The 16,704-nt window shown below is 39.5% G+C and overlaps 1 protein-coding gene across 2 annotated transcripts in view; it reads left to right on the top strand.

Annotated features, from left to right (window-relative positions):
• The first annotated feature begins 8,475 nt into the window (after positions 1-8,475).
• LOC124120116 (coadhesin-like) overlaps positions 8,476-16,704 on the top strand; it is a 28,850-nt gene continuing 20,621 nt past the window's right edge. The window contains exons 1-2 of one of the 2 annotated variants that reach the window (XM_046482864.2): positions 8,476-8,596; positions 15,843-16,034. In XM_046482864.2, the coding sequence (XP_046338820.2) occupies positions 8,530-8,596; positions 15,843-16,034 (259 nt within the window). In that variant the 5' untranslated portion in view covers positions 8,476-8,529. Of the gene's footprint in view, positions 8,597-15,836; positions 16,035-16,704 lie in introns of both variants that reach the window. The other variant, XM_046482863.2, reaches the window with a different exon arrangement.

Below are 16,704 nucleotides of genomic sequence, written 5' to 3'. Positions count from 1 at the left end.
AACCATTTCCATATCCATAAGAGATTTCTTCTTAAAGCATGAGTGTTTAGGGTTCATACACAAATAACATCTAGAGCGTTGTGTTCTGTTATAAGAAGACACAGTTCCCTTGCCACTGGCACCCCGGGGACGGTGGGGGTAGCCTTGTGGTTAAAGCGTTCGCTCGTCACGCCGTGGTTCGATTCCCGACATGGGTACAATGTGTGAAGCCCGTTTCTGTTGTCCCCCGTCGTGATATTGCTAAAAGCGGCTTAAAACCAAACTCACGGACTCACTGACTCCCTGGTACTCCAATGGATTGTCTAAACAACACTTAGGGTGTGTTTGAAAAGAACTGAAGGCCAAGTATGAATAGCGATTTTTATCACAAGGAAGATGAGGATGTTGACGAGTCAAATTCCTTTTGCATTGACTTTTGATGATAATACTAATACGTACGCCGTGGCGACAAGTGTCATTATATTGATTGATGTTTGTAGAATGTTTTTAAACCTGTTCCATGCTACGGTCTGTCTGCATTAATCAATAGAAAAAGCGGCAACATATTCCAATTATGTCGATTCCACATTTTTTTTATGATTAAAGCATTTGGAGATCAAACGATTTTACACAATGTCCGACTATCTAATAAGCATGTGCATCAATGTATAAGACATCACAAATGTATTGAAACATTGCGTCTTTGCACGGGTGAACTTCTTTAGGATACTTTCCGCCATTGATTGCCCGTACGCCACATGGAATCTGTTTCGGAGGATAATCAAGATTTCTTATTCTCTTGCATATACGTTTTATGTATGCAAAGGAGACAAAACACTGTGTGATTATTAATATAATTTAATGATATTTGTCATATCGTCTTTAGTCATACATCAAGATAAAGGAAGTAGAGGAATTCTGCGTCTAGGTGCATGTGAATGATATATGTCTTTAACAATGTCATGTACACTGCACACTACTATATATTAACAGAAGGAACTCGCTACATGCATTGGTTTGCCAAAAATAAGTATTTCTCCAATTTTGACCTTTTCTTTGAAATTTAATTTTCATATTGCAACTTTTATGTGTCACTTTCATGTATTATGTTTTGATATTTGACATTGCTTGGTGAGTCTTGTCTTCAAATGTCCTGTGATACTGACTGGATAAGCATCTAGTGAAGTCAAATACAAGTTCATTGAACGAATTATCCTTGCCGGTGTAGGTGTGTTTCGAAAGATCAAAAACAGAAGTAAATCAGAAGTAAGAAGTACACAAAAAATTGTTTAACCACTTACAGAAATCTCAAACCTTGTGAATCATTGATCTGATTTCAAGGACAATGAATAACAAAAAGAGTGGTCTAATTATTACTTTTTCATGCACCGTACCAATTCAAACTAATAAAAAATATAACGTTTACTAACAATGCACCACTGAAGTAGTCATCAACGGGTCAATGAACAACAATGAAAAGCTTCTTGACAAATGTTATGCTTCTTGTAAACAAAAGTCATCAGAAAGATGACATATCTCCGCGGCAGCTGTCTGTAAAGTAGCCACAAGTAAATGTGCAATTCTGTATGTAATGAGTCAAGAGTCGAATATTCTTTAAGAAGCATACATTGTTTACCAACAAAAGATCCACCATGGTCGCATCTATATGAAATGGAAAGTAAAACGTGTGTTTCTGTGTGTTTTTTTTATGCAAACAAATGACAAATTACAAGAAACAAGCGTATAGTCAACGAAGTCATCTATATCCCCCACCCATTTTAACACGTTATGGTCCCAAACCAGGTAACTGACCCAACATTTCTCTTAGCCCATGTCAAAATAGCTGCAATGGAAATTCTAAAATAAACATTTCTAAAACTCCTTAATATCAAATGGCACCTGTTCAGTATGTACTTTATATATGGACATGCAATGTTTGGCGAGGAAATATTTAACAGTTTATTTGTTATACTCCATAATTGAACCCACCCTACATGGAAACTTAAATCCAACTATTGCAATGGAAACGTAAAAAATAAAAAATTCTAAAATGCCTGAATAGCAAAAGGCACCAGTTCAGTATGTGCCTGGTAGACATGCAAAGTTTTGTAAGAAAGTATTTAACAGTTTTTGAGTTACGCTCCGGAAACGAACACCACCCTTATAGAACCTAAGTCCAACTTGTTTGCATGTAAACGTAAAATAAAAAAATTCTAAAATTCCTAAATAGCAAAAGGCACCAGTTCAGCATGAGTCTGATGGACATGTAAAGTTTTGTAAGAAAGTTTTATTTGTTATACTCCATAATTGAACCCACCCTACATGAAAACTTAAATCCAACTATTGCAATGGAAACGTAAAAAATAAAAAATTCTAAAATGCCTGAATAGCAAAAGGCACCAGTTCAGTATGTGCCTGGTAGACATGCAAAGTTTTGTAAGAAAGTATTTAACAGTTTTTGAGTTACGCTCCGGAAACGAACACCACCCTTATAGAACCTAAGTCCAACTTGTTTGCATGTAAACGTAAAATAAAAAAATTCTAAAATTCCTAAATAGCAAAAGGCACCAGTTCAGCATGAGTCTGATGGACATGTAAAGTTTTGTAAGAAAGTTTTGAATGGGTTTTGCGTTATGCTCTGGAAACAAACTCTACCCTATAGAACCTAAGTCCAAGTTGTTACCATGGAGACTTAAAAAATAAAAAATTCCAAAATTCCTAAATAGCAAAAGGCACAACTTCAGTATGTGACTGATAGATATGCCAAGTTTCGATCAAATACACTGAATTATTTTCGAGTTCTGCCCCGGAAAAGGAAATGATTACGGACGGACAGACGGACAGACAGACAGACGGACAGACGGACGGACAGACAGAAAGACTGGCTGATCGCTATATCCCCCCCCGCATTATATGCCGGGGGGATAATAAAGCGACAAAACCCTTTCCATATCCAATAGAAATCTCTGCATAAGGCAAGTTCCGTTGTGCAATTCCGACTATATCGTAAGTGTGTCTTTATGAATCACTATCAAATAGTAATGGTACCAGGTGTTCGCGAGAAGGTGAGCGTATTCTGTCCCAACGGCGGCACCCGTCACAAACACATGGAAAGGCAAGTCAATTGGTCACCCGACAAAACATTGGAACATATGGTACAAGTCAAAATAGGGAATTGCATCGGACATCATTTTTGTCACTGGTGCGTCAAATGTGGAAATGTCCTCCACATGTAACTCCATCGATGTCATCAGCCGCATCCAAATGTCAAATATTTTATAAACAGTCAATAATTTCATCTGTAAGCTATAATACTCATCTAATTATTCAGTACACAGGTAATTTTTTCTGCAAGATTAACATTGTTATACTGTAGTACTTTGTATTGTATTTCTAGTTCTCTTTTAAATATTCTAAAAAGGCAGTCGGTTCAGTTACTTTACATCTGTACACAATATACTTTGCTAGCAGTAGTAAATAATTCATCAAAGTACACTCCTTTGTGCCTCCGTCTATACCATACAATAAAAATCTTTGTAATTATCATAAATCTGATTATGCACATTAACCTTCGCCCACTTAAAGAATTCTATCCAAAAGGGTAATACATTTGAACAGTAAAACATGTAATGTCTAACAGTATCTATACTACCACAATGTATACATACATTACTTTCTTTAATGTTAATTCTATTTAAATACTGATTACAAGGAATGACTGAGTGTAGAATTTTGAATTGCAGTTGCTTATACTTGTTTCCAATTCTCATGTCCTTTAAAATTTTCCATTTAAAAACATCTTCATTAGCAACTTGGAACACATAGGGTACACAAGTTAATTCTTATGGTAGAACGTTATTGAAGTTGTGTTCAGTGTATTTCATATCAGTACATGGCAGATGTAGGGCGGATTGTAGAGTTGGAAAAAAATGTTTTGTTTCACACTTGGGGGAAAAGTGTAAGAGACTATTATATTACTTTAAGTTCGGTGTTTGATTATGTCATAGACTTTTAATCGTGGCAGGATCTGAATCAGATCATATGCCTCTCAAACTAGAATTATCAAGTACAATTTTAGGTCGGGCGCTGTCGTGTATTTAAGCTATACATGAAAATACTCAAAAGTATTCATGGTGTGATGTAAAGGCAATTTTGGTAAGAGAAAATGTAAGGTAAAAGTGAACAATAGGTCTGCCAGATTGATTAATAAGACACATATGTTGTTACATTCTGCGGATTCTATAATTAAGCTAATATATACCTCAAACATAAACAAGCCAAGCGGTTTTACAAAGAATGTGTTAAGGAAAAAACAAACATATATATATGATTATTTGCGTAAATTTCGCCATGATCATGAAGCTGGAAAACTCAAACTAAATTTTAACGTACAAATACGAATATAAGAAAAGACGTCAAGATAAACGCCATTTGTGTGGCAAAGAGATCACGGAAACATTCATAAAATTATTAATGATAGTAAAACGTTTTGGAAACTTCTCAATAGACCACATCAATCATCAGGTAATACGAATATATATATGGCCCTTGACTGTCTTATCCTCAAATTTCTGAAATTTAGGTACATAATTTGATGATGAAGAATGTTGAGTTAAAGTTTCTCCTAATTTATTGGCTATATCAGATTTATAAGTTAGTAATGTGTCACCCTCTTTAAGATGGTGAACACTAGAATTGGAACCTTGACCTTTTATTCTTTGAACCATATTCCAAACCTTAGACATTGGTGTACGTGAATTTATTTAAGAAACATAGTTCCGCCAAGATTGACGTTTATTTTGTTTGAACGTACGACGAGCTTTTGCATTTAAAATATAAAATTTATTTAAATTATGGACAGTTGGATGATGACGGAAGTACTTCTCTGCCTTTTCCTAGCTTTCCTAGCTTGTTTACAATCGGTGCTAAACCATGGTTTTCGTATATGTGGATTTGTAGAGAACTTTAGTATTCGTTCATCAGCAATTTCTTTTAATACGTCAGTAAAAACCTGAATGGGATCAGTGGATAATGAAATAAAGTCAAGTAAGCCTTTGTAAAATTCCATCTACTTGAAGGTGGATTATCAGATGGATTGATTGCTTTAATGATAGTTGGGAAATGGTCACTTCCACAAAGATTATTGTGTTCTGGCCATTCAAATTCGTGAGTAGATAGGCGTGAGTTATAGATAAATCTAGAGAAGAGTAGGTGCCAGTTGCAGGATGTAGATAAGTGTTGGAATCATCATTAAATATGCACAGGTCATTATTAGTGAGGAAATCTTCAATTATTTTACCTTTATTGTTAGTGTGTGTACCACCCCAGAGTGGGTTGTGGCCATTAACATGTAGATCACCCATGTTTACACAGGGTTTAGGGAGTTCATCATATAGAGCTTGAAGATCAGACTGCTGGAGAGCTGATGAAGGCGGAATATACCGTGAGCACAGAGTAAAAGCAACGTTCAAAGTAAGTCTAACTGCAACTGCTTGTAGATTAGTACTGAGTATAACAGGGCTATGGATGACATCATGCCTAACAATGATTGAAGAGCCTCCAGTGGCCCTATCACCTGGAGGGGGAAAATCCGTGGTCTAGTGGTAGAGCGTCCGCCCGGAGAGTGGAAGGTCCGGGGTTCGATCCCCGACCGCGTCATACCAAAAGACGTTAAAAGATGTTTGGTATTAAGGGGCTAAAACAAGGACTGGTCAGCTCGGAGTCAGTATACTGTGTCTGAGTGGGGTATTCATGTAAAACTGCGGCATGGTATCTCAGTGAGCTTGCGCTATAAATCGGCATCAGTCCGGACTTGTACACGCAGCCACACAAACAGACCGCTGATGGTTTAAAATCTTCGACTAATAGATGTAACTCATTAAAATTGGTCTTCAGTCCTCTACAATTCCACTGTATAATAGTATTTGAAGACACTATCTCATCGGTGGATTGACGGGAGATCTTCCCCGTACTTTGTTTGAGGGCGACAAGCTGTGTGCCCTATGTTGGATGTTTTCGGACACATCCATGTCCTCAAGGGATCCAAATTTGTTAAATATTTGGATCTGGTTCTTCGATCCTTTTGAGGGTCTGCCACTTTGATATTTTCTTGACGATTCTGTTGCAGGTTTGGCTTTGCTTGTAGCAACTTGTTTCACTTTGGTTTGAGGTTTTGGAGCTGACTGAGGTCATGATTGGTCCTGAGAGATATAAGATAATTCTGAGTCACCTTGAGATAGTTTTGCAGTCTGAGTGGACTGTTCAGTCGAGAAGACTTCAGGATGATCTGAGTGAACCCATGTTGGGTCTGTTTGGCATTGTATTGAAGCCGTTGTTACAGATAACGTGGATGTATGTCTGTTTGATTCAGCTGGTGTTCTGGTTACGGACGCATAAGTTTCATTTAATTCTGGAGTTTGAAGTCTTTTGGCTTCAGCCAAACTAAGGTTTCGGGTGAATTTAATTTTGTTTATCTCCATCTGTTGCTTCCAGTCTTTTGAGAATGAAGAATGGTTTCTCGAACAGTTGGTACATTTTTTGAAGTTGCTGTCACAATCTTCTGTTACATGTGTATTATTCTCACTGCAGTGAGCACATGCAACAGAAGAGGCGCAGGCGTTAACACCATCTTTGGCATTTGAAACATCGCAAAGGGTTTGGGATGTAAGTATCCACGTTTATATTGCAGTAACCTGCCTTTATAGATTTCTGAGCTGTCGGAGAAGAAAAAAGAAAAGACTCAAGTATTCGTTGGTTGAGTTTCGTTGTTCTTGTGGGTCGTGGGGGCACGGGTGGACCAGTCGTCTAAGGCGCCACGATTCGCTGTGCAGAGTTGCGTCCCCTGGACACGCCAGAAACCTATGGTTGTGGGTTTGAATCCCGGTTCACCCCGATTATGTTTCTTGGTTTGTCAGCACCATACCCGTGCTCGTGGGTTTCACCGTAGTGGTAAACGTCTAAGACCTGCATCACTTCGGGCTTTCCTCCTACATTAAGATGACACGCTATGATATAACTGGAATACTGTTAAAAGCGGCGTTAAACCCAACTCACTCACTCACTCTTGTGGGTCGTGAACCTTTTAACATAGATGACTCCTTGATCCCCCATTTCGTTTCATCCATGTCACTGAATAATCGATCCCTGTCTCTCACAATAGCTTTCCTGGTGTTCAGTGTCCCGTGAGCAGAGATCAAAACAGGGACTCCAACAAACGCCACTGTTGACAAGAGGTTTGAAGATTGTGATTTCCTGTTACATTCTATGAGGATAGCACCTGATCGCAATCTTTTGATGTTTTTTACCTCGCCTGCGATTCCTTGATTACCCTTAGATATTGCAAACGGGTTCAATTTAAGAGGCGTCTTGTCAGGAGTCTCAATAACCAGGAAACGTGGCCAGTAGTCAATGTGTTTGGATGGTCTAAATTCGGTATCATGATCAGTGTCAAGTGGACGTTTGGTTTTCTTAAGGGGGATTTCGCAATCCATGTTTAGTGTTTAGGTTTTCATCATCCGAGCTCCCCACCCACCATGGAGTATCATAAAGACAATGCTAAATGCAAGTCGATCCCCGACTTGCAGCACCAAGGATACTCGGATGATATACTCAAAACAGAAAAACTAGAAGATTAATTTTCCCACCAGATCGGCCCATGAGCCACCGCCTTCCGGGCATAGGACTCTAGGCAAATTACATACTTGAAAGTATCCATTTTAATTTCAACAATATATCAATTGGCCAAGACAAGAAATCATTTCAACATTTTGACAAATAATTTCATTAATTAAATTAAATTGTGCAACACAATATTGATGCACAGGGCTTGGCGTGACCAGCCGATTAATAGGACCGGGCCCATCCTACCACCCGTCTAGGCGAAGTAAGGGTCAAAGTGGTGTGTTGGGCAAAGGAACGCTATTCCTGGAACCAGGTCCCACAACCACCAGACTCCCGTCCTCCGCCGACACGGGGGCGCAACCCACGGCAAACAGGCTGTCCAATTTGGTCGCCTTTTACGACACATTCTACCCCGGGTCCACATGTGGGAAGAGCTATTAGCGTTATCCAGAACTTAAGGTTGGCATCGAACTGGCATTACGCCGCGAAGGGGAGACGCTTGAACCACTGGGCTACCCCGCCGTAGTGGCAAATGCGTTTTACATTTCTTAACAACTGAAAGTCTGCAACCGAAAATATATTTGTCGCACAAAGGACCGTGTTTGTGTACATATACATGGGTACATGCATTAGTGTGCAAAGACCAATGGTCAATTGTAGATATTCGTATGTATTTCTTTGCCAGCAGTATCTGAATAGGAGTGAATGTTATTAGCACATACGTGACTGGGAGCGTTGAAAAAAGCAATATGACGACTATTCACAATGGACACAATGCACACACAACATTATATTTTGCTTGTGAAACATTTTACTTGACAAGGCTGACAAAGGCTTATGCAAGATCTGAACGTGCTGAACTTAATCTGTGTTATTTTGCCATGTTCCCTCCGTCTGAAATGGTGGAAGTAGCCAATACTCTGCGTTGAGATGGTGCCATTGGAACATGTAACGTTTTGGATTTTGTGTGCGTTAGTTCAGATTTCGTCAGCGCAAGGTTAGTGAAACATTTGTATAGTTCCAGTTATAGTCAAACTAATTAAAGCCGTGACTCCGGGTAAGAAGGTAGGCCTACGCAACCTATACTTGTCGCAGGAGGCAACTAAATGGATAGAGGGTGAGGCTCGCTGACTTGTAAATTGCACGTTATCGTATCGCAATTAAGCGGATCACCGCACATAATCACAGGATAATCTGATGCAGACTGGATTGCTTACAGACCACCGTTATATAGCTGTTACATTGCTGAATGCGGTCTTATCCAAAAGAAACACAAAATGTCCTAACTTATCTCTCTGGGATAAGAGGTAAAACAATTTGTGTGTTGTCTGTGACAACATTATGGTATAAACACCGTTATCAAACATAACATTTCAATGGAAGAAAATAACCAGTCTTGATTATCCGCCGAAACAGATTCCATTTGACGTAATTGGCAAACCACTGAAAAAATATGATGACACCAGATGTTAGTGGAAAGGGTGAGAGGTTTCATACTAAATCAATTCTAACATGAAGACATGCGTGGTGCCCGTTTCGATTGTGTTGCGTCATTCTATTGTGTCTATTTTTGAGGATTGTCTGTTCCAGACTCGATTACTTACAGACCGCTGTCGCATAGCTGGAATATTGCTAAACGACAAAGAAACACATTTCAGTTTAACGTTGATTTGAACATAATTACAGATATATCACCACCTGTCAACTTCGTGTCGGGGACAAGACATAATCTATGCACGCTAAACTCTTTGGTAAAAATCAAGTTTTCAAAGTACACAATACTTAATATATATATCATTCTTTGTTACACTTTAAATGTTTAAAAAAGGAGTTGTGATCCATAAACCATGGTCTACTTTGTCACCCGTCAACTTCTAAGAAATGCCTCTGAAACAATAAAGCATATTTTTGCTGATACACCTTGGTACCTTAAGTACGTTAGTTGTTATGACAACATACTGAAGCAAGTAAGCTTGTGACATCCATCAATATGATATAGAATGATATAGCAGTGAAGACATTTGTTGAAGATGTTCTGATTCACAAGTATAATGTTTGCACTTACACTTTCTAACATCCCGTTAAATGTTCCCTGTTCATACCATGTATGCCTTTTGAATTCATCACAAAAGATGTCATCAATCTTATCCAAGAGCTAGACAATAGCATACTCAGTGCTCTCAATAACTGTCCGTGGATTTTACAAATAAATCATCATTACTCCTCGCACCCGACAAAGCTATCACAATGTTCAGTGAAGTTTCTGAAGATATTTCTTTCATAACAATATATGATTGTTATCGGGTTCATAAACATCGATCGCATGTGGGCACAGAAAGATGCAAACAATCAATATGTTGGGATAGTCAGGTGTAGTCAAGAATACTCACTGGCATTTAACAGACAATAGATGTGTGTCTGCTGTACATACATGGCATTCTAACCTGAAAAAGCCTCGATTCTGACTTGTCAATCAGGGGGCTGTGGTTTTATTGAACAGTTATTGTGAAGCTTGAGTATGTTTTTCAAGAAAATCTGCCATTACTACAAATCGATTTCGTGAAATACAATCTGCTTTTTTAGGCCCTATATAGAGATTCTAGCAAAATCACGTAACATGATACCCCATGCCAAAACACTCACATCACATAGCTGGACACTGTAGAGCACAAGTGCCTATCACACTCCATTAGACCAAGTGGTCAACATAGAAGCTCAGTTTGGATCATCAAAAAACAAAGCAAAGTGAGGATCAGCAAAATGGTGATTGTAGGATATATTCACAAAACAGATTAACGCATGTGGAAATTGAAAATGCTACGAGCATTACATTCTAATTATTAATATTTACCATCCTACATTAACAGGTTGGAATATGCATGTATCGTTTCATAAAAATATAATTTTAGTACAAAAGTATGTTTTTTTCTACTGTTAAATGATGCAGATATTGATATTTGTGTCATCTTTATATCTTCTGTAAGTTCTCACTTTATTTAGTTTATAACTGTTGTTAATACGTCATTTATGTGAAATGGTTGTTAAGGCACTTGTCTAATTCCATGTTTATCAAAGATACAGAGGAGTCTAATACTAACCAGTGCTGTTTTGGGCCATAATAACACTTTCATTGAAAACATTTTAAAAACAATATTGGCCATATGCCTGTAAGCTAGTAACATTTCACTTTTCCATTAATGTCTCTAAAAAATAGGGAAAGAATCACAGGTCAGCTCTGCACATCAAATTTTGTGTTTTCTAAAAAAAACATCCTAACAACATGTTTTGGTATGTTGTTCAGGTGAAAACATATCTACCGTATTTGCTAACGTATTACAACAAAATGGATTCTGTTCCCCATATCTTACATTTATTAGAAACGTATGGTTCCACAACTGCCTCCATGGCTGCAGCTTACATTTGGATTCAAATCTGACTGCAAAGTTTGTTTGTTTGTTGCTATACGCCACACTCAGCAATATTCCAGCTATATGACGGCGATCTGTAAATAATCGAGTCTGGACCAGACAATCCAGTGATTGATATCATGAGCATCGATCCACGCAACTGGGATTGATGACATACATCAGACAAGTCAGACTGCAAGGCATGTGATATGTTCTCTGTCCCTTTCTTACAAGAAATTACAATTCCAAAAGACATAACTTTTATGTCGTCTTCCGCTATTGACCACTTCAATATGCACCCATGACATCCTTCAGATCCAAAAATTATAGCAGTCTTTTCATTATTGATAATTATCAATGCAATTATTATAAAGTCCTATAGTTTTTCTGGTGTATCAGATCGAAGTATCGAGTTATCGGCGAAGAGTAGATGCCATAAAGTGTTTGTTATTATTATTTTGTTTCATTTTCTAAGTCTTTTTAAAAGGAGTTTCCTCCAGCATCATACAAGTTACTTTCAACAATTTACTATTTCTGCTAATGTTCCTGATGCAGGATGTTAACACAATAAAATGTCTTCTCGTCAATTTTCTGTTGTTAACCATTGAATAGACAACAGACAGGTGGACAACTTTGAGGAGACCCACGGGGATTCTGGGTTAGAATTGCACGACAGCTATGATGGTTGTAAGAGGCGACTAAATGGGTCGGGTGGTCAGGCTCGGTAACTTGGTTAATTGCATGTCATCGTACCCAGAACACGTCAGAAACCTATGATTGTGGGTTCGAATCCCGGTTCGCCCAAATTATGTTTCTAGGTTTGTCAGGACCATACCCGTGCTCGTGGGTTTCATCGAAGTGGTAAACGTCTGAGACCTGCATCACTTCGGGCTTTTCTCCCACATTAAGCTGACACGCCGTGATATAACTGGAATACTTATTAATACTGAATAAAGAGGCGTTAAACCCAACTCACTCATTCACCCGTACCACGATGGCATGGATCGTTGTTTGCAATATCAATTACTGTATTATCTGGTCCAGATTAATTACAAGTTGCCTTCATATAGCTGGAATATTGCTGAGCGCAGCATTTAACAACAAATATACAAAGAAATCAAAAACATTTAAAAAATATATAAATGTAACTGTGATCCAAGCATATTTCTTCATTAAAGTCAGTTGAATGTTTCACAGTGGTCTCATATATGTTTCATTTTTCATAAGTGTTACCTGTAGATTTGCCAGTGATAAATTGAATTTGGAACTAAGTGTGCAAGGAGAGGTTTGAATGTGAAATGGAACGCCCTCAATCAACAGGCAGTATAGCTCTGCATTGAAAATACGGCATGTTTATCTCCTAATTCTACCACGACCAAATTAAACATGTAAGGCATAGATTACTGAGTGGAACCACAACCTTAATAAAGAGAACCTTACAAGGTTTAGCTGAACATCAAATCACGATTATGACGTAGGATGTCACACTTCACGAGTAGAGAAGCACCAAGTTTTCAATGTTTCGACCTTTGTAATACTCTTTAATAAACTAGTGTCCAAAAGAAACGATACCACCTGTTTGCAACGACATAAAAGAAAAACTAAACAATGCAGAAGTTTAGGATAGGTGTTATGCTTTTGAGAAATCCTTTCACAACATCTGTACAAAAATTTCATTTCAATAAAATCTGTACAACCAATATGACAAGCCTTTAAAGATGGGTGGGGTCGAAAAATGAACATTTCGTTAGAGCACTGATCACAGAAACAACGGGAAATGTCACGTCTCAAAGTCAAGTCAGTAGCGGGTATGTCCACCGTGAGCATCAATACTTGACAGAACACGCCTACGGACTGATGACGTCAAACGTCTGATGACGTTGGGAGTGATGCGTTGCCATTCCTCGAGGAGGCATCGTTCCAAGTCCTGGACGTTGACTGGAGGCACACGGCGACGTCGGATTTGCCGATCGAGGTGGTCCCATAAGTGCTCGATGGGATTCATGTCCGGTGAACATGCGGGCCATGGCAAAACCTGTACGTTGGCGTTGGCAAGGAAGTTCTGTGTCAATCTTGCTGTGTGTGGCCTTGCATTATCATGTTGGAAAAGGAGTCCACGAGGCTGTTGCTGAATAAAGGGCACCACAACAGGCCGTAGGATGTCATCAAGATAACGCTGTGCATTCAGGTTTCCACGAATTACGACAAGCATCGTTTTGACGTCACCACATATGCCATCCCAAACCATTAACCCTCCACCTCCAAACGGCCGGGCCTGTTGGATACAGTTAGGCGCCAAACGTTCACCAAATCGTCGGTATACAAGCTGCCGTCCATCGTTTCTGAAGATGAGGAATCTGCTGTCATCAGAGAACATAACACGTGCCCAGTCCCGCCGTTGCCAACGTCGAACTCGCCTGGCCCAGATCAGTCTGTTGTTCCGGTGTCGAGGCGTCAGGAGCGGTCCGCGGTAGGGATGACGTGGCCGGATACCATACTGCCGTAGTCTCCTGTAGACGGTCTGTCGACTGATCCTGTGTCCCAGTGCTGTAGCCGCCGTGGACGTCGCTGTTACGGTGCGGTTCCTCAGGTGTAATACCCGGATGTAACGATCTTCACGGGGCGTGGTTACTCGTGGTCTTCCACTGGTCCTGTCTGACGTCTGACCTGTCTGACGTAACCGCTGCATCAACCTGGTGATAGTGATGCGTGCGCAGCCCAACCTTCTGGCGACGTCGACGTGTGACGCTCCTTGTTGGACCATTCCAACGGCTCTCTCTCTCTCGATGGCTGTCAAACGTGGCATATCTTGTGTTCTTTTTGTTGCTGTGATATCAACGTGTCTGATCAGCCGTTTTATACAGTTTTTCTGCAAGTGCAGAACATGCTAGAGAGGGAAATGTCACTTTCACGAAATTTACGTTTTTTCCCGGAAGTGATCACGTGTTCCCGGTATTTTTTATCGACTATGCTGTGTTTGGGATGTGCAATACAAATTGGCATGTTTTCATACTTGACAATTCACTTAGTAAAAAACAATTTTGAAAATAAGTTGGTATCGTTTCTTTTGGACACTAGTTTATTTATGGTGTTTTACGTACAAAATATAATGATATATGAACAATAAACTGATGTAGTGTACAATATTGCCATAGTGTACACCATTTTCATATAATGAAGTGACCTACATACAGTCTGTATGTCATATTGTGTGTTAGCTGTTGGTCAAGCAGTTGGGAAAACTTGTTTATTGAAACATGATGCTATCTGTGGCGATTTCCAGATCGGAGAGGATGTCATACCAATTACTGGAGTGAGTGAGAGTGGTATTACGCTGCTTTTAGCACTATTCCAGCAATATCACAGCGAGGAACACCAGAAATGGGCTTCACACATTGTACCCATGTCGGGAATCGAACCCGGGTCTTCGGCGTGACGAGCGAACGCTTTATCCACAAGACTACCCGGCAGCCCCCCAATAACTGGATGACACATTTACTGCTTCTAGGCGAACCTAAAAGACAGGCACATTTCTTGTGTTTGGCCAAAGACTATACAATGTAAGATAACATTCCGCGTTTGAATAAATCCACAGCAACATATGTGCGTCGAAAGCGGTGACTTGATCGATCAGATTGTTTCGCTCGTTGACTTTGTAGATCACGTGCCCAAAAAGCGTGGATCGATCAGTGGTTTGCCTGGTCCAGACGCGATTATTTTAGGGCCGCCTCATATAGCTGAAATAATGCAAACAAAGCTAATGATGAGTGTGCGCTGAATAAAAAGAAGTGAACAGTCGGGTACGCTGTTCGCCTGACCTCCTGGAAGGAACCTGTTACAAACTATTTTTACTTCCGTCATTTATATTAAATCTTCATCACGATGGCATGTAGATAATCGGGTCTAACCGTGTAAAAACAGTGCAAGTCAATTCTCCCCCACACACACTGTAATAGAGTAACCCTAATATTAATAAAGAACACCAGTGAATCCATGACACGTTTAATGGACAGCATCTTCTTTTATTCTCACATGATAAAGGAGAGGAAAGGAGTTGCTTTCCAGGTTAGTCCTGATTATGTTTCTGGGTTTGTAAGCACAATACCAGCGTTTGTGGGTTTCACCAAAGTGGAAATCCTCTGAAACGTGGACAAATCTGTTCTTTCCTATCACATCACGCTAACATGCCGTGAACGTACTGTTCAATGCGGCGTTAAAAAGGCTCTCTCTAATTCATTTCCTGTACTACACTGGTAATTGTAGTAAATATCACATAGAACTTTATTTAGTATACCTTTTATTATATCCTGCCCAACCGGTGGCATCCGTTACAATCAAATGCAAAGGCAAGTCAATAGTTCACCTGACCAAAAACGGCAACATATTGTACAAGTCAAAATAGGGAATTACATCGGACATCATTCTTGTCACTGATGTCACAAAAAATACTGTCCCAACGTGATAATGATGAAATTGAGTTGGTCGTACCCGTGTGTGTTTTTCACCAAAATATGTCATGTCTTAGATTGTTATTTGTGTCGAAGAATTAAATGAGTAAAACGATACCAAATAGTGTGGATGAACAATGAACATTTATTTCCAGATGGATGTGACCGTTGGCCATCTCCCTTTTTAGCGAGAACCTGTTTTTCTGATTTTCTGTGTCCATTCACAGCTATTTTTGCCTTTTAGGGGAATTTGTTTCGGTAGATTGTTCTCTGGCACTTGCAATCCAATTTTCGATGTGACCGCCACGAGATCTTCAGGTGAGCTAGATAGCCGAGGCACTATTTTGCAACATAATCCAATGTAAAGACAAATGAACTTTAGTTTCAGTTGACGGAGGTCTGTCGGAATGGTCGGAATGGACAATGTGGTCTTGCCCAGTGACATGTGGACAGTCTCTCACAAATGTGACCAGAACACGAGATTGCACAAACCCTGTTCCCAAGAATGGAGGTTTAGATTGCGAAGGAAAACGGGTTGAAATCGAGCCTAGAACCTGCAATGCCAACATATCATGTCCAAGTAAGATTTTATCACAAAAAATGTTGAGGAATGGAACCCAAGGGTTTTGTTGATGGTTTGCCGCGACCATCAGACCGTTTCACTCAGACTTGAAACAAAAATTGCGGTGGTAAAGACTAATTGAATAACGATTTGATGTAGTTGTGATTAACGATTTGACTCGTCATGCTGAAGACCTGGGTTGGATTCCTTGCGCATACAACCTGGTGTCCCTTGTCCTTTGCTTGATAGACATTTCTTAGAAGTTGACGAATGGCACAGCAGACACATTTTAGAGATACCAACTTGACAACCTTGCTTGACAACGGTATAAGGATAAATACCGAAACGTCGGCGATACAATATAAATAAAGAAGCCCAAGTAAGAAAAACTTCTAGAATGCCAATCAAACAAACATAGTGTCTACTTTGCTATCCTGGGACAATTTGTTTCTTTCGATAAAATTACAGGTCCCAGGGATATAAAATGGTCGGTATATAAACATGAGTTGCATAATGTTTGTATTTCTCTTGCAACATTGTATTGATCAGGTATTGAGTTATCAAACCTAATCCAATGTAAAGACAATGAGCTATATTTCTAGTTAACGGAGGTATGTCGGAATGGTCTGAATGGATAATGTGGTCTTGCCCAGTGACATGTGGACAGTCTTTCACAAATGCCACCAGA

Source organism: Haliotis rufescens, unplaced genomic scaffold, assembly GCF_023055435.1.
Source record: "Haliotis rufescens isolate VD_foot unplaced genomic scaffold, xgHalRufe1.0.p SCAF_6, whole genome shotgun sequence".
NCBI lineage: Eukaryota > Metazoa > Mollusca > Gastropoda > Lepetellida > Haliotidae > Haliotis > Haliotis rufescens.
This window is presented reverse-complemented; position numbering and strand designations above follow the sequence as displayed.